General features: G+C 40.1%; 1 protein-coding gene across 1 annotated transcript in view; it reads left to right on the top strand.

Moving 5' to 3' along the window:
* The first annotated feature begins 4,135 nt into the window (after nt 1-4,135).
* The window catches only part of NID1 (nidogen 1), a 43,277-nt gene continuing 26,061 nt past the window's right edge, over nt 4,136-21,351 (top strand). The window contains exons 1-9 of the mRNA XM_036380906.1: nt 4,136-4,342; nt 10,809-11,108; nt 12,230-12,459; nt 13,100-13,527; nt 14,449-14,598; nt 15,840-16,091; nt 17,212-17,412; nt 19,176-19,421; nt 20,381-20,524. Of these exons, the coding sequence (XP_036236799.1) occupies nt 4,136-4,342; nt 10,809-11,108; nt 12,230-12,459; nt 13,100-13,527; nt 14,449-14,598; nt 15,840-16,091; nt 17,212-17,412; nt 19,176-19,421; nt 20,381-20,524 (2,158 nt within the window). The remainder of the gene's footprint in view (nt 4,343-10,808; nt 11,109-12,229; nt 12,460-13,099; nt 13,528-14,448; nt 14,599-15,839; nt 16,092-17,211; nt 17,413-19,175; nt 19,422-20,380; nt 20,525-21,351) is intronic.

Raw genomic sequence — 21,351 nt, 5'->3', positions numbered from 1 at the left:
ACCATTGTATTACAGCAGCGTGGCTCTCCTGTACTGACCAGGTCACTGGCCAAGTGTTAACACATTCCCATTCTTGCCCAGCTCTTCTCCAGAACAGGATATGAGTTTCCAAGAAGATTGTCCTGCAGAAATGCTGCCCTTTTGTTGCTCTGCAATAGTTCTGCATGAGAGAAAAAGAAGGGATTCTACAATCTGCTATACTCTGCTCTAATGCAGAGGCCAAGAATTAATATTGCCATTCATGTGAACCTCTTCTCAAAAGCATGTAAGAGTGCCTCAGAATTAGTTTCTTTCTGTAGAGAGTTCTGCTGCAAAATGCACTTTTTTTGAAGATGCTCCAGAGTTATGTGCCCTGCCTGGTGATACTGGCTCATGTAGAGTTACAGAAGGAATCTCATTGTGTTCCACTCTAGTGAACAATGAACACTAAGTTCTAAAACAGAGTGATTTAAATTTATGATGTGCACTCCAGGATCTTCCTGTGAGCTTTGCCTTTGCTTGTGACTCTCTGATTCCCATGACCTTGTCCCTCTAAAAAATGCTCCTTCTGAGCAGACCTCAGTACTATTCTTTCCTGCCAGTATCCCAAATACTCAGTTCTCTCTAGTTTATGAGCACATGGTTACTCTGTCCTTTAATCTATCCACTGAAATACTTTGTTGTCATTGGACAGCAGAATATCATCATGGGAGACCCAGGGCATTACTTTCCTTACTCCAGTCATGCCAGCAAATGGAAGGCTAGCTCTGTTTTCTCTGTTAATGAACCTAGGGAGGGGCTTGAGAAGGTCAGGCTTCTCCATATCTGCACCCCCTTTTCCAAGTCTCCTCACATTTAGACAGTGAAATGCTCAAATATATGCGTGCATGTGTGGAGGGATAGAATGTAAGAAAATAAAGATAGTGCAGAGGGTCGTCTCACACCTGAGGAGTTGCAGCTGTACCAATCACCAAAGATCAGGAACAAGCCTGCCCTTAATAGGCTACAGCTGTGTCCAATAAGAAGATGAGTGCTACAAAAGAGTGGGTTAGCTGGGTGAGGGGAGAGTTGGAGTTTGTTGGTTGTGCTGTGAGGAGCTGCACATGAGAAATCACTGAGACGGTATGGAACTTTTGCAATATGATGGCAACATGTGTGTATATCTGTGAGCTATTTTAGCACTGTATGGACATAGAAGCTCAAGTCAGATCTGTTGGACTGTCTCAATTTGTTGTTAAATGCAGAATTATTCCTTAAGGTCTATTGCTTAGTGATCTGATCAACCTAGGGTGGACTTCTCAAAGATTTCTATCATTCTGCTTCCACTATGCCTCATCTATGATTTATCTGAAAATAGACCCCATGGTAAGGAAGCATTTGCTGATACATGGTTTCTTTAGTTATTTCTTCTAGTTATTTCAGTGTCCTAGTCACCTTTAATCCACAAACTCACCCATTTAATTCCTTCATCTGTTTGGTACCCCTCTTCAGATATTTAAGTTGAAGATGATATGTATCTTTGAAGCATGATCTCAATCAAATCTCCTCATTATAATTTAATCAAGTACATATGTTCAGTTCTTTAGCAATTTTCTTTTGTCCCCTGATCTTTATTTTTGGTTTCAGTCTCAGTTCTTTCCAGTGGTGAATTTTCTGTGACACCTCTGATCTCACAAGCAATCTCTGGAAAAGCAGTGTCATTATACACCTTTAGAAAATGTCATCTCCTTGTAACAAAATGAACCCAGCTTGTTTGTTGTACAGGTTCTCAGTGGCTGCTCAGGGAGTACTGTTGCTTTGTAAACTGCTGCCATATCTGATTTAATATCCAATGGAAATGTGGAGTTCCTGGTATTTAACAGCTATGAAAGACTTTCTGGAAGGTCTTTCTCAATTGGAACATTCCAGTTTGCATTTAAATACTTTCCCTCTGTTTTTAAATCTTGCTGGAGTCTTTTGCATTCTCTACTCTGTTTGGAGTTACCAATCAATATCTCCCAATTAATTACAATATAAGCAAACATTCTTTTCCATCCCCCTTTTTAGGTCCTTACTTGAAGATGCTCGAAAGGACAATGGGACACTTATTTACTTGTCTTAGAACTAACAGTGCTTAAAACTCCTCACAGTGGGAGCTGTATAGAAGGTAAACTTGCAACTACAAGAGAAACATTGAAATCCTCTTAAGGTAAGTATAGACTAAACAATCTCAATATGCTGACTAATGGACAAAGGGTTTACCCTAACATGGCTATTACCCCATGTTTTAAACATGCAGATGAAGACACTTAACTCTTGAGCCTTCAAATTTACTACACTAAGTTTCTAGCTTCTCAGTAGTCCCTGTCCTTTAACTTCTGGACATAATACTAGGAAATCAAGTAAATCTGACAGGAAAATGTTACCCCCTCAGGATTTTCTTCTTGTTTTGGTTATGTTTTCCTTTTGTTGAGTCTCACTGTTGTAGTAAACAACAGTGGCTGTGGAAAACATTAAGCCTAACAGAAATTATTCTCTTGTAAATGTGTATATGTTACCATGGGGGTTAATTTAGGCTTTCTCTTTGCTATGGAACTGTGTTGCACAAGAACGGGTTCTGCAAATTTGGAAATGGGCTTATGATGGGGGGCAGGTTTGTAATAGGAAGATGATTTTGTAGTGAAGGCAGCTGGTGGTATGCTAGTGCACACATACAACGTAGGAACTTACAGTTGTCTTGTGGTTAAGCATTGCTTTGTCAAATGAGGGGAAAGATGCCTTAGCTGGATGTTGAGTCATCTTTGTCTGTATGTCTATGCTCAGATATGGAGGTGATCCAGCCAAAAGGCTGCTCTTGTGGCAGTGGTTAGCCACATATTCCTGGATGTATAAAGCCATGGATTCCATGAATCCACCAGTTACTGTCCTAGAAGCTCTGAAAATGTGGAAGGAAGTTGCAGGTGAAAGTACAGTGAGTATGTCAAGGAGAGCAGACTCGTCTTCCTCCTGGACCTCCATGCTACTTTGTCTCAGTGACTGTTTTCACTGACATACAGAACCCAGTAGTAAATAGATGTTAGTAATAATGGTGACTAGATGTGTTTCCCCTTTAGGCTGGCATGGTTATAGCTCTACCCAGGAGTGTCTTATGCTGTTGCAATTTGCCAAATGCAAAATCACACTTTCTTACAAAGAAAAAAAAAAAGCGCAAGCGTTTAAAGTAAAAAGCCACACAAAAAGCATGTGGGTAGCATTTCAGCTGCCTTTCTTCAGCTGGTTATCTGCTGTAAGCCTTCTATGGACATATCACAGCATATTCTTTACTGGCCAAGATTTAATCCCTAAATACTGCTGTCCTCACTTGGTAGCTTTAGGAAAAATATATGAAATATAACCATTCTTCACTTGCTTCTGAGTGTTCCAAGGGAGCCAGGACTATGCTATAAAACAAGAAGACATAGTCAGAAGTAAAATATTTACATATACCATATTTATTTTCTCTGTATTTCATATCATCAGCAATTTTTTTTGCTTGTAGATTTGTTTTACTTATTTTTTAGTTTTGTCTTACAACCAAATGCAATTCTGACATGGATGGTGTAAATTTATGAAACACGTTCCAATTCATTTATTCATTTCCCCCGACAATGAGCACCTGGTATCAAAACTATATCAGAAGATAGCATGGGGATTCCTATTTTTGTTTCATGTTGATTTTGGTATTTGGTCTCGGTGCTCTGGCTGTTGGGAAGTACTGCAGCTGCTGGAGTCACTTTAAGCACACATTTTCCAAGCTAACGCAGAAACCCCACTGGCTCTGGCGGAGAGCCGCGGTGCTTTGAAAGCATCTGCCGGATGCCTATGACCCCGCACCGACTTCGCTCCGCGAGTTTCGCGCCCCAGAGGCGACACTGATCCCGAGAGCGGCTGAGCGTTCCCATCCCCGCGCCCCCGGAGGACTCCGAGGGTCGGACCCCGCTCTGCTCCCGGGGGCGATCCCCGTGGCGGATCCCGCGGCAGCGCCCCGCTCGGGCTGTGGGAGCGGCCGCGGGGTCCCGGGGCCGCCGCTCCGCCCGCCCCGCGCTGCCATTGGCGGCGGCCCCCCCGCTCCGCCGGCCCCGCTGCCCGCGCTTATAGCGGCGGGACGGCGCTGCCGCGGGCGCCGGGAGCCGCCGGGATGCGCGCCCCGCCGAGCTGCCCGCGCTGGGCGCTGCTGGCCCTGGCGCTGCCCGTCCTGGCGCTGCCCGCAGAGCCGCTGGAGCTGCTGCCCCACGGCGAGGAGCGCGGCGATGCCGCGCTGGAGCCCGGGGACGATGTGCACTCGGCGGCGCTGGAGCTGAGCACGGCGCTGCACTTCTACGGCGCGGCTGTGCGCTCCCTCTATGTGAGTGTGGGGCCCCCTCTGGCTGCCCGCGGGTCGGAACCGCTCCTGGGCGCTCCTCGGGGAGCTTTGGGTGGGTGCGCCGTGGTGCTTGTGGGTTCCGTGTGGGTTGCGTGAGTGCCGAGGTCAGAGGTCGGCCCAAAGAACTTAATTGTTCCAGTTGTGTTCAGTCAGATATCGGGGCCGTGTTAATTCCCTTCTCACACTATGGCGGGGGCAGATTTTTCTAGGTGCACAGCCTCCGCTGGGAGACAATTCAACAGACAGTAGGAGCGCAAAGAAAATGCAATCGATTAGCCGGAGTGAATGCCATCCCCAGGCGTTTTCTGTACTCATCCAGAGTGTTCGGCTCAGAAACATCCTCCTTGTGGTCTGCTTTGTGTGTTTCAGCATGCCAGAGTCACAAAACTGAAATGGGGTGTCCAGCCAGCAGCCTAACCTGCAAGAAGACTTGCACCTCTAAGCACTGGGAGATGTTTCTGTTCCTCAATGTCTTGGGCACTCTCAGGTGTTCGTTGCTTTGAGTGTCTTAAAGCATCCTTGATGGTCTTGTACAGGCCATAATTTCTCTGTGAAGAATATGTGTGGCCTCCTTGTTTACAAATTTATAGAGTGGAAAAGGTTGAAGAAATATGTGGAGACAATAAGAGTGATCAAAGAGGAGGAAGTCCATATCCATAGTAACTGCAGGCTTTGGGCTGCAAGCACATCTCAGCCTTGTGTGCATGTCTCACAGCTGAATCTGCATCCCAGAGTGCTGTGTGCATGTGTATAGCTGGTGGGGAGGGTGTTCAGTATTTGAAGGTGGGATTGAAAACAGATTGTCTGGGGCAGAGCTGCTCAAAAGCAGCCATAAGGAGAACAGTTTAAAATGGCAGCATGTCTTCAGAACACTGCAAGGGTACCGCACACTTTATCATTGCCTCTTTCCCCTTAAGCCCCACCTATGCTAGCAATTGAACATGCTGAGTAGCATGTTTAGAAAGGTTTTGGTAGGGAAGGCACAATGTGTTTAGTGTATTAATCTGGTAAATGTCATCTCACCTCTCTGGCCAGATAAAGCAGTGTGGTTTAGTATCATGGATCTAAGAGGCAACTCAGTGGATTAACCTACATGGAGACACTTGGGAAACTAGAGCTCCATGTGATTGCAGTCATTCAAAATTTGATGTAGTTCCCATGCACTTGAGTCTGTTTCATGGGTACTCACTCAAGATATAACTTGCTGATGCTACACTGAGGTGTAATAGTGCTGACACTTAAGTTACGCTCCTTTTCATTGTCCATACTGCCACTACTTAGACAAATCCTGACATCATATCTGAAATCTAAAATTTTGAGGGATTTGGGTTATGCTTGTGTAGAAAACGGGTGTTGTTCACTGAAGCTGACTGAGATGAAGTATTAGGTGGAGTTCAGACTTCAGTTTGACCCTTAGTTCATTGTCTTGCCTTCTGTACTCTAATTTGGTCACTGATTAGTCAAACCAAGTAAAAAATATGCCTTTAAAAGCACAAAAATATTCTTGAAACATAGTGGACTCTATATTCAGCCACAGAGAAGCAAAGATGACAAGTAGTATGTCAGGTAAGCCACAGAGACAGGACAGAGTTTTCAAAGAGCAGTAAATTGACTTACCAGTCTAGGTTTCTTTAGTTTAATGACCCTGTTACTTGCCCTGCCCTCAAACAGGAACAGTTCTAATTAGTTTTTGCCTGAAAGAATACCCATGTAGTGTCTATTTCCAAATCCCTTCCAGGGCTCTGCCAGCATCTCTCAGTACTAAGAATGGGCACTTTTAATAAATGGCATTTCAGTATCAGTCTATACGCTATGCAGAGGCTTTTTCTTGCACTGAACAATGTGCAAGCATTGCAGAACAGAAGCACAGTACAGACTTCATGGGGGTAGGGAGAGGAGAAGCATACCTGTTAAGGAAATGCACTGAGCAGTTTTTAATGCATTTTCACAATACATGTCTTTATTGTATATTTGCAATGTGTATTTATGAAGCTCTACAATCTTGCTTGGCTGGAGTATCCGATGTATTGCTAGTTGGTAGTAAATATTATCAAGCTGATACAATTGACATTTAGTGCACATGATTTTATGTAGAAATTCTATGTGGATTTTCTTTCTATCTTTTTTAACAGTTGAGAAGCTAAGTTAGCTGCACACATTAATAGAAAGGCAAGGCGTTCTGTGAAGAGATTGTTTAGTACCAAGTTGTCATAAAATCCCTGGCAACAAAATCTTCCCTCACAGACAGAAGAGAACACTTTTATTTCATATAAGTGGAAACAGACTTTCACATATTGTAATCTTCAATATGGTGCTTTTGCTTGTAAAATTTATAGCGTTGAACTCTATCACTAACCAGTACTATTCCATTTGTTTTGTTTTAATAGCACACTTCTATTAAGGCTTTTTCAGTTTACGCTAAAACTCACTGGTGTGGAAAAATTGAAGGATTAGGGGTTACCTCCATTTAGAAAAGAATTGAGACACCTCTAATGCAAGCTTGGTTCAATTTTTTTAATCCTTACTTTTATTACCTCCTTAAATTAATAGTTGGTCATGTTTGTATTGGAAAGCTTTGTTGCTTTAAGTCAATTGTCACTTCATTATAAAAATAAATTCAAATTTTCTAAACATTTTTTTTATTCAGAAATATTCAAGTCCATAACATGCCTCTTCATTGAACAGGGAGAAAGTGCCTCATTTGTTAGAAACTTTAATTTTTTGTTGTACATACAGAGATACAATTTTTCTTTTAACAGAAATACTCCTTACTTTGAATTCTTCTTCTCACTTGGTTTTTGAGGTGGACCTATAATTGTGTGTGTGTGTGTTATTGGTTCTGCTACAAACCACAAATGTATGCTAACTATGTGTGTAATCCAGAAGTTTAACATGCTAAAAATATATCTATGTTAGTTCCTGTCAATTTAAATAGTGTTATACCCTAAAAGGAAAGACTACTCTAAAGCTTGTCTTTAGACAACGCCCACCTGAGGCCTCTTTTCCCCCCTCTCCCTTTTGACAGGAATGATGCTTTGATGAAACCCAGTACTTACCCAAAATTACTTCTTTTTATTTTGGGATTCACACTTAAAGCCATGTTTGTGACCTCAAAAGAAGCAGGGTGAAGTTAAAGGAGTATTCACTGTATTTGTCAATATAAATGTGTTGTTAAATCTGAAAGATACAACCTTTTTTTTTTTCATTATTGGTGAGTTTCTTTTTTTGCTTTAAAAATCACTGCACAAATTGAGCAGCTTGTTTATTTATTTTCATGTGATGGCTTGCAAATGTTTTCTGGGTTATAGAAACATTCCCTTAAAGCTGAACTGTCTCACTTAAAAACCTCCTTTAAAAAATGAGGTCTGCATCTCCTTAAAAAATTTACTTTTTACACTAGATTTTTTAGCAAATAGGAAAGGTATAGCTAGATGCATGTCACTAGGAGGTGAAAAGAGGAGGGGCATTTCTTCTGGCTTCTTCTTTATTCTGCAGTATTAACAATTCCTGATTGTATTTTCTCTTAATGCTATTTTAATCCCTGCCATAAATGGGGGATCATGAAGCTGCAAAATCTACATACACCAGATCTTATGAACACCATGGAATTTGTTTAAAATACCTCAAACTCCAGTCATCTCTCACAAGAGGATTTAGGAGAGGGTAGGGCTGTTTGTGTACAAAAAAAATGTAAGAAAGCAGAAGGAAAATTTTAACTTCCACTAAATTTATAACTTTAAAGAGGGAGTGCATCTCTTTGCTAAAAGTTCTTAGCAAACAGATTTAAATGTCCACCACTCTCCATCCTGTCTTCCAGTGGTATAGTATAATTGGTGGGTTTTTATTTTCAGGTCATGTTCTAGCTTTGCTTTATAGGAATATGAAGCCTTTTCTAGTGTGTACAGATGTTGTAGGAGTTCTGGGAACTTTTCTGGACTAGATTTCTCTTATATATCCAACTCCAGTTGCAGGGTCTGTAATTAGGTAACCCATGCTGTCTTTTTAGTTCTTTATTCCTCAGATCTATAGCTCACCTTAGGGTCTTTGGTCACTGTCAAGTCATGAATGAGTAGTATAAAAATTTTCACATTCAGCTTCTTCTCCCCCTTTCTAACATGACCTGCTTTCCCAACGTGTTTGCACAGATTATTTACTGCTTATATACCTTAGATATACTGTTCATGCATAAAGCCAACTCGCCTATTTTTTTACATGATCTTAACTTTTTAGTATTTTACGCTCTAGCTACAAATGAAATTGTACATCTGCAGAAAATACAGTCGGCATATGCTGAGGCACTTTTAAAATTTAAAATAAATTCTGATCTACTGTGGGAACTATTTTGCCAAGTTTAGCTAATGGTTTCTGATAAGCATTATCCAGTTATACACCAAGCTGACTGACCACTGGTCTGTGACATGCTCTGACCCTCTGGATAGCCAAAGGAGAGTTCAAGGCATAAGTGTTTCTTGTGTCTGGAGGAGTGCTCTGTATCATGATTGTACTACACTTTTTTCTGATTTACTGTGTGTAGCAGCAGTGGGGGTCCAGATTTTAAAGATGTTGCCAAGGCACTAGTAGCCAGCATCCTTGATGGGCTTGCATAGACCACAATTTCTCTGTGAAGAATATGTGTGGGTTCCCACTGGCCTCCTTGTTTACAAATTTGAGTGGAAAAGGGTGAAGAAATATGTGGAGACAATGAAGAGTGATTGTCAAGACAGAGAGCAGCTCTTAGCCAGGGAGTGCATGAGTAGACTGGGGGTCGTCATTCTGGAGGAGAAATTACATAGCGGGAGAGACTGGGTAGGATTTTTTTATGTCCCAATACAAAAATTAGGGCCATCAAATGTAGGTGGAAGCCAGACTGAAAACAAACGAAAGTAGGAGAGACCTGAGTCACAAATTCATGGAGTTCCTTTTTATGGATTTTGTGGATGCCTAGAGTTTGTATGTGTTAAGGGAAGACTCAACAAATATGAGAAAGGCATCCACTGAGGAAAAACAGTCAAACCACAGGGAATCCCTGGAGGTAGATGCAGTTGGAGGCACACTGGAGAAGTATGTGCATGTCTTCTTTTGCTGAATCTCTAAGCTGGCAGGCTACTGGGCTAGGTGGCCTTGGAGTTTGAGTCAGCAGCCATTCTGACCCACTTCTAGGCACTTGTAAAGATTTTATCATGTTGACAGTATCTTGACTGTGTAAAGAGATCCAGCAACAGTTTGTTCTTCTTGGACTTACAAGAATCCTTTCTGTGGGAGATTGCAGCTTTAATTTCATAGCTTATAATGACAGTTCTGGGAACTCTCTCCCATTTTGAGTCACTTGTGTATGTGGCAGCAGCTCTAGAGTGAGCACCTGGCTGCCTGCAGGTAGCCAGATGTGTCCTGTTAGCAGGTAGTCCAAGACTTGCAGGTGGATTTGTATGTGGCTGAGTCAGTGCCAAGCACAGCTGGTGGAAGGGCTAGGCACAAAAAGCTGTGTGTGAGCACTTTGTGCAGACCCTCAAGGTCTTGCTCGCTGCTTGTGTGTGTGAGAACCAGCTCTGGTTTGCCAGTGGAGTTTGGCTGTCACACTTGGGTGTGCCCTAGCACCTATATATGTATGTATTTATCTCAATTTTAATCAGAGGTGGCTGACTGTGAATCCTCATCTCAATGATGGGTTGCATCTCCCTGAGTCAGTACCTATGCATTTGCAGACCAAGAGTTTCACTTACATATGTAAATTCCTTCCCCCAACCCCCTTCAAGTATTAGACCCATTTTCCTACCAGACTGTGTCAGGGCACTCAACTGTAAAGGAATTTATAGTGTGGCCTATATCTGCTGTGGAAATTCTGTCTCTTAGGCTCTATAGCCTCTGGTATAAGGGCTGTGCTCTGTGCTCACATCATATCTTCAGAGGGAGCAGCAGCTTGTAATCCTTGCACAGTAGCAGAGAAGTTCCTAGGAGGGTGGCTGTAGTGAAGTGAAAACCAAAGCAGCCTTGGCCAGGCAAAGAGAAATCTGTATGTCTTCCCAAAAGACTTTCACCCAGGCTATTACAATATGTAAGCATGGAGTAGTTTTTTTGGGTTGGCATCTATGTGTGAATTTATTCTTTGCTCAGAAATTCTATCAGCTTCTGAAGCATTGGTGGGAGGGTTATGTATGTCCCTGTTAGAAGAGACAATAGGTGTCTGAAATTTAAATAGCTAAAATCTTTATCTAGGGAAAAAAGGCTGTTCCATCTGTGTAGTTGACCTCTGATTTTGGGCAACTGAAATCTCAGGACTCCCGACATGGGATAAAAAACACACAAGCTTAAAAACCACAGTTACTTTTTAAATACAAAGCTGACTTTTGATTCAGTTTCTGTTGGAATTAAAATATTGTGATCTGGAGCACATGTGTGGGAGACAGTTGTATGAACAGAATTTGTGTTATAATTTTCATCTTTTTATTAGATTACCACTAATGGGATTATTGCAGTGAATGAACCCTCAAGTGAAGAAAAATACCTTGGTCAATTCCCAGTGAGTTTTGGGGCTATTGCTCCTTTTATGGCTGATCTGGACACAACAGATGGACGTGGAAATGTGTACTACAGAGAAGATTCATCCTCAGATGTCTTGCAACTTGCATCAGACTATATCAAAAGAGGTTTTCCTGAGACTGCTTTTGATCCCAGCAGTGTTGTTATTGTTACCTGGAAGCTTGTGGCTCCTTTCCAGGCACCAGGAGAAGATCATGCTTTGGAAGAAAAGGTGAATGTTAATCAGAGCTTTAAGTCATGTTGGACACATGCTCAGCTAAAGTGTTACACTGTTGTTACACTGTAACCTTTTGCTTTGAAGGCTTGAAGTTCTGTGTGTTTAAATTAATTCTGCGGACCTAAGAATGTACATCATCATCGAAAAGGCTGCAGCAAAATAGAAGTTTCCGCAACTTTTATTTGAGATTTATTTTAATAATGTTTTATTAATTCAAAAGATAATGCTTGAAACTACATAGCTGATTTAGTTGTTTCCTAATGACTCTTATTTGAATGTTAAGTGTGTTGTGATAATAACTGAACCAGAATATCCTGACCTCTCTCTGTGAAATGTAATCCTGCTGGCATGCATTTTTCAAAAGACTCTTAAGTAATTTTGACATCAAACTATGTAAAATCAGATAACTATATGGACTAGTTGGAACTTAAGCCCATTTTGAACAGATGATATTGCATTTAGCAAAAGCTCATGTTTTGTAGTTAGTATTGGGTTAAGAAACAGCTAAAGGTTATTTTTGTTATTATTCACAAATCATTTTTCCCTTTTTAAACCATGCGGGTACTATCCTGCAAGGATATGTAACTTTGTATACTGTTATAAAAGTTGATTATAAAGTCTGTATTATAGTTATCAAAGTTGATGAGAACATTACTTAAAACATTTTTTTTATGTCAACATCCAATTTCTTTTGCTGAACTTGGCACAAGCATTGTGTTTATAGTAATAATACTGCACCCTGATAGCAATGAACAGCTGATGTCTGAGGTGCTGTCCCAGTGGTTCCTACAGCAGGCAGTAGTGTTCCTGTGGGAAATTACTTGAGCAACATGAAGCTTGAACTTCAAACATTCTGTTTACAGATTTTTTTATTTAGTCTAGCACATCTGTTATTTTAAGGAAATGAAATAGCGTCCTATAGCACTGCAGAACTTAAAGTTGTTATGCTTTGGGCAGCCTATCTGACTATTTCCTACAGATTTAATTTACTTTTGATAAATTTTTCTTTTTAATGAAAATTCTGATTTTCATTTTGCATTTAAAAAGAAAAAATTACTTTTTCTTAACTATTTTGATGTGAGTAAAAGTGTGTTAATTTTTTTTTTTTTCCACAGAGGAACACATTCCAGGCTGTCTTAGCCTCTTCTGATTCCAGTTCCTATGCTATTTTCCTTTATCCAGAAGATAGCTTGCAGTTCTATAGCACGTACTCCAAGAAGGACAATGAAAATATTCCTGCTATCGTTGGCTTCAGTCAAGCCTCTACAAACTACTACTTTTGGGAAAACCCAGGATCCTACAATGTCATTGCAGAAGATGAAGACAGCATTAGAAAGCTTGTCAAGTATGCTTTTTGCTTTGTTTAAACTCCTCAAGAAAACATCAGAGTTCCATGGTTTTCTTAAACGTAGCATGAATCAATGAGAACTAATAAGATCCCATTAGCCATTGCATGGGAAGTCACAAGATCTGCCAGTGATAAATATCCACCCCCTTGAGGACTTCGGTGGAATTTGTTAAAAGTCCATATTCCCATTGTTACTGGTAGGAATTCCAGTATACTTAGTTCTTCTATAAGTAGTACCACTTAGACTTCAACTCTTCATAATCTATCCTGGGCAGGTTGCTTTTGTGAGTTGTGTTTTTGAAAGAAAGAGTGAACTATCAGGAAAGGGAATGAGCTAGAAAGTTTTAGTAAGTGGTAGCAAGATCTTTGTGGCCCTAAAAACTTCTCCTGATCTTGTCTTCTTTGGAGACAAGAAAGTTAGAAATTCTCAACAGTGTTTTGGATGAGGAGAAAAAAAGTTACCCAAACTGTCAGGGGTTTTCCACAGCTGAATAAACTGTACCTGTAGGTAAGTATGTAATGTAGGTAAGATAATTAGACAGCTTTGTCCTGACACTTTGCAGTGAAGGATAACATTGTGTGTAGGCTAGGAATACCACACAGCTTGTTTTATTTGGCCTGTGCTTCTCTTTGACAGAAGCAGCAATGCTGGGAAGCAGGGCGTTTGGGTGTTCGAGATTGGTAGCTCATCTGACAGTATCATGCCTGCCAACATCAGCAATATTTTGGAGAGCGTAGAGCCCAACGAAGAAGACCAGGAGATGACTTCTAAGCCCTTTATGTCTGACTATGGTTCCACTGAAATAACACAGCAGTATATCACAAGTAGCACAGACAGCACTGAAGAGGATCAGCACCTTGTCGCATACAGTGTTCCTCAGCTAGCTGCAGAAGACTTTCTGACTTCATACCAAGATGTAACAGGAACACCTTCAACTGAGTCTTTTTACAGTCCTCAAAATTTCCCGACAGCAAAAGCTCCACCTCGCCACTTTCGGATCCAGCAGTTCCCCCCACAGCCACCTCAAGTCATAGATGTGGAAGAATTTGATGAAACTGGAATAGGTAAGGTCTTTGGTACAGCTGAGCTTCTTTTAACCTGGACAGGCTGCAAAAAAGACATGTGAAGGAAATTAAATTACCAAAAAAGCAATGTTTCCTTCGCACTTGCTTAATATCTGAAAATCTGGACACCTGTCATAAGATTGTGTTATTTATTGAGGTAGTTAATTTGGATGTCACCTCGGATGCAGTTTTTGCCGGTTTAGTAAACTAGTTCCCTAGTCAAGCTCACAGACCTTTCTCAGATATGTTGCTGAATACAGATGACTTAATAGAGGTTGGGAATAGAAGCTGTCGTAATTTTTTTTGGCTAGGTTTTCATGGCCTCAAGTCTTAGAAGGGTGGAACTAGCAATTCTAAGTTCTAATAAAGCATTTCTAGAAATTTCAGAGGCGTGTGACTGCAAGCCCAGATGTTAATTCTTTCCTGAAGCAGGTGTGAGAATTGCGATCTTCATTAAATAACAAGGTAAAACAGTTAGGATTATAGAGTGCATCAGTTGCTGCATGGTCCTGGGTACTGTACTGATATGTTTTGTTCTAAAGTTAAAAAGTCCCCTTTTTGTTTTGATTCAGAAACAAGGACAAATAAAAATTAGGTGTTTAGCTTTGACAGGAATTTTAACTGATCTGTGTAAATATAGATCTGCTGAAGTCAGAATTAAACAGTTTTCCAACTAAATAATTCAACAATAGACAATAATTCAACAAAAGACAGCTGAAGCCCTGAGGTTTACTACAAAATAGTAGGAAGTTGTCTGCCTATTGCAAGGTTAACTAATATCAATTGCAATAGTTTGCTTTCCTTAAAGAGAAAATAAAAATCTGATCAAGTGAGCCCAGAGATACTTTTAAACTAGTCCAGTGATATGTGAATACCACGGTAAGTGCATGAAATATAAATGTCTGGTCTTATTTTCCACAGTGTTTCGCTACCACACAGATGTCCAAGAGACCTGTGCTAACAACCGTCACCAGTGCTCTGTTCACGCTCTTTGCAAGGATTATCCCAGTGGGTTTTGTTGCAGTTGTATTGCTGGCTACAAAGGAAATGGCAGACAGTGTGTAGCAGAAGGTAACTGGTTTGAAATTTAGAAACATAAGCAACAATTACATATGGAGGTCTTGAATGACGTGACCTGTATTCAATTCCAGAAAAGACTTGATAGAAACTTTTTGAAAGACTTATCAGTGGGATATAGTGAAAGGCATTTGAATCAGTGAGCTCTACTTTTTAAAATGGTTTTTTGAGTGAAGCAAATTATTTTGAGTGGTCAATTATAGGCTTTATGCATTTTAATGTGACTTTCTGGAAAAAATAAACTTCTTCTGTAACTGACATTATTTAAAAGAAAACATAACATCCAGTGGTATTTCCTAGAATTAGTCATGAAGTTCCAACGTGTTATAATCTGATATGGTCCTCACTCTAGAAATGGGCAGTTCAAAGTGATGAGCAAATTAACTTTGATCGTTGAACCAAAGAGCATGGCTCCTCTTTGATTCTTAAGCTGCTTTACTAAAGGGTGATCTGACAGATTTCTGTTAAATACCCATTTAAACTTTGTTCCCGTGTAAAATCCATAAAGGAATTTCTTATGTATACACTTGTAATCCTCATAGTGATTTGGCTCAGAGCACAGATGCGTTTCAGCAACTCAAATAGTTTACTGCAAGACTGTGTTTTATAAACCAGGAAAGCAAAACCTAATACTTAGCTGTCAGTTCATAAAATTGGATTTTCCATAGAAAGAAAAGAAGGATCTGATAATAGTGAAATTAAAAGTTCCATGTAGGAAATTATAAACAGGAGAAAATTAGCAATCCAAAATAGCTACTTCTGTATAACACTGACAGTCTTCAAAATGGCCAGTAGTTCACAGCCAAGAAATGTAATAGATTAGAATAACAGGTAAATTATTCTAATGCCTAATGACATTAGTCTCTTAATAGGGAATGAACAAATTTGCATTCAGTGTGTATCGATATGAAGTGTGATCCTAAGGAGTTTGTCTGCCACTTATTGCCAGATAACTTCATAAGTGTTACGGTGTATCTTTGCAGACAGAACTTTCAACGATGATAAAGAGCATCTCTTGAGGCAAATTTGACCATTTAATCATCCACATAAGACAAGACACTTGCATGTGACTACATAAGCAAGTGAGCACGTGGCAATTTCTTGTCTGAACTCTGAGTATTTCTTTGCCATTTATTTCAACACTAAGCACTGAACATTGCAAACACTCTGGACATGTTCCTTGGAGAGTATGAGAATGCTGTTATTTGGTTCTGATGTGTTGTATTATTTGCCAGGTTCTCCTCAGAGAGTCAACGGCAAGGTCAGAGGAAGAATCTTTGTAGGAAACAACCCTGTCCCAATTGTATTTGAGAACACTGATCTCCACTCCTATGTTGTGATGAATCAAGGACGTGCCTACACTGCCATCAGCACAATCCCAGAGACTTTGGGGTATTCTTTACTACCTCTTGCCTCTATTGGAGGTATCATAGGATGGATGTTTGCTGTGGAACAGCAAGGATATAAAAATGGATTCAGCATTACTGGTAACTTCTAAATTAAAATAATGTTCAAAATTGCTATGTTTTCCTCTATCTTGATAGAAAAGAAATTTGTATTTAGAATCAATATAGGGTGAAAACACACATCTATTCTGAGCTGCAAAATGTGTTTTTTGTAATCAAATTTCTCACTGTTCTTCTTGTTTACAATACATAGACAATGGACCTTTTAATTTACTCTCAGTGTACAACAACTAAGTGTTAGAGAGAAGATTGACTTGGCAGTTTCTCTTCAAGAAAGTGATTTTTTAAAAAGATCTGTTGGGGGAATTGTTAGTAGAGTGTACATAGTTACTATAAAAAGCTTCTCCTAAGTCTTCAAGAGCTTTAACTTGTTAAATCTCTGATTGTACCAACCGAGCAAAAGAGAAACAGTAACCTCACCTCCTGAGGGTCTGAAGCACTTAACAGAAACAGCTGCTGCATGGCATGCAAATGACTCTGTTAGCTAGTTTGAGGGAAACCCCTGCTCCCAATTTGAGCTTTTCATAAGAGATTAAGGCCAAATCTGGTTGGTTATGCTGCTGTGAATTCAAGCTGTAGATTCAATCTGTTCTAGCAGAACATGTGTTTCTCTTGAAAATTTGATCCTTTACAGACTTGTAATATAAATTCAGTTGAACACAACTTTTTAGTTTGGGATTTTCTTGGATTTGGTATGTTTGAAGCTTGTTCTGAAATTTACAACATACATTCCACTTGGTTTTGATTTCGAAACAGATGTACTGGATTTTGATTTTTTTAACTCTCTGTACTCCTAATGGAAATTTTCTTTAAAATGTCCTTTTAAATGGTAGGATAAGGCCTACTGCTATTAGCTTAGTCAGAACTTCTTTTTAATTTTATTAAAAAGAATGCCTCAGGGCAAGGATTTATGATTTATTATGCGCAGTTCTTAAAAAAATTTGCTTGCAGTATCCAAGTATATTATCAGAATGCCTCTGAAAGTTATTTCATTAGAATCACAAGATATTAGCAATTGTGCTACATCAACACTTGCAGACAATAGTAATTTATATTTTATCTATTAGAAGCCATATTTGGAATAGAAGGAATTGGAAACCTCTCTATTATGTTTAGTGTTAAACCAATTATCTTTCTTTAGGTGGTGAGTTTACACGGCAAACAGAAGTAACTTTTCTTGGCAACAATGAGAAGCTGGTTGTAAAGCAGAAGTTCAGTGGCATTGATGAACATGGTCACCTCACCATCAGCACAGAAATGGAGGGCAGAATACCTGAGATCCCATCTGGGTCATCAGTCCATATAGAGCCCTACACCGAACTCTACCACACCTCTAGTTCTGGTAAGGTTCCATAAGGATGAAATGATGAGAAAGTGCACGAAGCAGAGATTAGGACAATCTGAAAAACATTCTTTTATTACTTTTTAACAAGTGTATTTAGGACCCTTTGACTTTTAGAAAGTTGCATTTTGTCCCTTAGGAAAAGGTATCAAAAGAAGGTGGGTTTTGAGTGGGACAGTGCAAATATTTCTAATATTTTCATCAAAAACATACAGGTTTAACTTTCTCTGAACTGTTGTTTGCAAAACACTCTTGATTTCCCTTTTTGCTGACCTTTTTTTTTAATGCTGTTGATGGCAGTGTACGAGGAGTAAAGGTTTTCTTTGTAAATCCACAGCCCTTTAGTCCTGTACTGGTGTATAGCTTTTTGTGGTAATGTCATTAAGTGAGCTGTGATCTTTGAGACTAAACCCATTGTTTACCACTGTGTCTCACGTGAACTTCATTACAATGACTCTGCAAGCATTTATCAGTATTATTTGAGCTGAATTTTAACAACCAATTGGAAATTACCTCTTAATTCCCTTATCAGTTTCCTGCATTGTCTCTTCAGTACTCCTCTCTCTCAATTGCTTTCTCACCGATCCTAGGTTTCCTAAGAGAACCATTCTTCATTCACTATTTACAGGACAATCTTGTTTTGCTTAATTATTTTGCTTTCCTCTTCCTGGATAAAATGGTGGGTGTTTCAATACAGAAAGTGGAGAAGTGAGGTTGGAGTTTTCCTGCTGGCCAGCCAGCCATCAAAGAGATGAATACTACAGATGAAGCAGCCTGTGGCGCACCCACGTGCACATGAATTCTGGAGATACTGCACTTTTCTCCAAGGGTGCACTTTTGGTTGCTAGAGCTAGAAAATAGTGTGGTTACATCATCACTGCCTTATTTTCACTAATGTCTGAGTTTGGTAGTCAGTAATGAACCTGCTTGTGCTTTGCCTGTTGTTTTGGACTGGGAGGAGGAGGAAGTGGAAGCAGCAGGAAGCTTCTGCTTTGTGCTGAACGGCTTGAGAGTTTGGACAGTATCTGCTTTACAGAACAGTTGTCTACTTGGCAGAAATGCTGTTCCCATGGAGGTAAAGTCAGGGGCTGGAGGGAGATGACTCAAACAGCTGCAAATCTGCTGTCCTATGGCATATCTAATGGACTTAGCAGAAATCCAGCTTTAGCCAGCTGCTGCAAGTGGATTGATATAGGTGTGTTCTGGTGTCCAAACAAAGAATACTGGTGTTCTGAGGACCCTTCCTACAGTGGGAAGATCCACAAGCCCAGATCTTTTTGAAGAGTTTTGTTCACAATTTTTCCTAGTACAGAAAACTATTGTGAAGCATGCAGGAGCTCTCAGACATGCAGCTTCTTCAGGGCTCTGTTAAAATCCAAGGCTAGTAGCCTACAATGAACTAAAAAGTGGGTGTAGTTTAGGCTGGTGAGATGACTGTCCTTAGCTTGGGGATCTGAAAAGGAGCCTAAAGCAATCTGAGTTTGCTGAGTTGAATTTTCCTTTCGTTACGTAGAAATCCACCAAGTTGAATTTTTTAAATATGTCAAAATATATCAAATTACTCATTTCTAAAAACTGTGATCCTGAGAACAAAGTATACTCCAGTGCTCGTTCCTTTGCATGGAAATGCATCCCCTTTCACAGCTTCTAGCCTTTGAAATTCCCATTTGCACTACACAGACTGCATCCCAAGTCTACAGATAGCATTTGACAGGGTGCTTTTAGTCTCTGCTCTGATCAGTGTGTTTGCTGTCATGTCACAGTGATCACTTCATCGTCCTCGAGGGAGTACACGGTGACAGAGCCAGAAAGGGATGGAGTGGCTGCCACCTACACGGGTGCCTATCAGTGGCGCCAGACCATCTCCTTTGATGAATGCATCCATGATGACTCCCCCCATTCTGCTCCTGCCACTCAGCAGCTCTCGGTGGACAGCGTGTTTGTCCTGTACAACAGGGACGAGCAGATCCTGCGATACGCCATGAGCAATTCCATTGGCCCCATCAGTGGTACGTATTTTAGATAGGTATACAACTTTTGCTTTTTCTCTTTTGTAAGCAATTAAGAGCAGTCATCCATTTTTTTTTTTTTAGCCTGCCCTAGATGGGTGTTAATGAGTTACATGAATTAATTTCATTATTTAGTAGCAGTCCAGATCCACCAGTCAAGGAGAGAAATGGAATTATTGAAAATTTGTATTTTTACTTGAGAAAGAGAATTTAAGTGATGCTGTGTTGTTGAAAGTCACTGGGGTTTATGTCTAATTCCTTGAAATACTCTCAATACACCACCTTGAAACTATTTACACTCGGATGCATGGAGTGTGTTGTTCATCTTTACCTTATTTGTAGTTCCTCTATTCATTTTTTCTGGGGGGACACTGTCCCCCCCTAAAAGAGAGAAGAGAGCAAAAGAGGGGAATGAGATTTACGGATGAGTTTCTATAATTTATCTTGAAACATAGCATTTTATCTTTGAATTGTAGGCTGCTTTTGAAAGGTATTTTTTAGATGAGCTGTCCAAGCTTCCACTAATATCAGAAAGAAAGCAAGGAGATTATTTGAAAATGCACACCAGATGAGTACAAAACCAGGCTGTGTTCACTTTTGTTTGTTATAAAATAAAGTTCTGCTAATTAAATGAATAAACCAAGCTGCTGGGAATCATGTTTTGAGTCTTGTGTCAGTGACTGGAAAATGAATTTTCTTTCTATCTTGTTCTTTAGCGAGGTTTTTGGGGCTCTTTTTAAACTCAGTAGTCCTCTGTACTAAGTAACAAGGAATACAGGTGCTATTAAATACATATCTAAGATATCACCTGCAAGGCCCTTTCTTCCTGATGCAAAAAATGTGTTTCCTTGTTTAATGTGCATTATGAGCACATTAAACCTGGAACCTCATTCCTGGCCTTAACTGGGTGCTATTACTTGGACAGAGTCATCAAGGCTAAATATGGTCTCTCTTGCCAGATGGTTCAGCTGATATTAACCGGAACCCTTGCTACACTGGCACTCATAACTGTGACACCAATGCTGTGTGCCGTCCAGGAACTGGGAATCGTTTTTTCTGCGAGTGTTCGATTGGCTTCCGCGGAGATGGAAACGTTTGTTACGGTATCAAAACACTTCAACGCATTGCAAAATGAAAGCTAGTGTAGAATTTATATTGCTTGGGGTATATTGACCCTCAGGACTAGCCATTCCAGCAAAATGAACTGCCCTGAGAAGCTGATTTTAAGGTTAGAGGGTTGCTGGGCTATGTATCTCAATAATCAAAGTAAGCAGGTTTGTCTGTCTTGAAGAGTATGTTTTCCTATCTTGCAAAGCATCTTTCCCACCCAGTTCATCTTTTTATAAAATATGTGGAAACTTAGTTGTGAGAACTTTACTGTATTGTAAGTTCTGGTTAAAATGAGTCAGCTAGGTTAAAAGTTCTCAAGGGACATGAGAAATAGGAAATGCACATGCGACAGAGCACAGATATGTGCAATTCATTGAAATTATCTTTTTCACAATCTACTTTGAAAATCCATTTCTGTTCCAAAAGACTCATATTTCCCAGTTCGTTCTACTCTGTATTCCTAGTGTGTTTGGTTTTTGCCTTGCAATCAAATCACAGCACTAATAAGTGTTTTCAAGAAAAAATGTGTGTTAATGAAACTTGTTATTCCTATTACCTAAAAAAGTTTTGGGGCTTTTAAAACCCAAAGCACAACTCTCCTTCCACTCCAACCTTTTAATCAACTTGCTAGTGAAAACAATGGCATCACTCTGTCCCTTCCAGACCCCTGATGCTGTGAGCTGGGCAGCAGTGGATTAGAGATGTCTATGGATAATGAAGGGGGAAGCCTTTCCTAGAGTACATGCTCCCCCAGTAGTTATCATTGCTTCTGATCACCTAAGGTTGCATTTTCTTTGGCTTCTCTTTCTTCTGCAATTTC

This window comes from Molothrus ater, chromosome 3, assembly GCF_012460135.2.
Source record: "Molothrus ater isolate BHLD 08-10-18 breed brown headed cowbird chromosome 3, BPBGC_Mater_1.1, whole genome shotgun sequence".
NCBI classification, from domain to species: domain Eukaryota; kingdom Metazoa; phylum Chordata; class Aves; order Passeriformes; family Icteridae; genus Molothrus; species Molothrus ater.
Note: the sequence above shows the minus strand (reverse complement) of the source record. Positions and strands in the feature narration are given on the sequence as shown.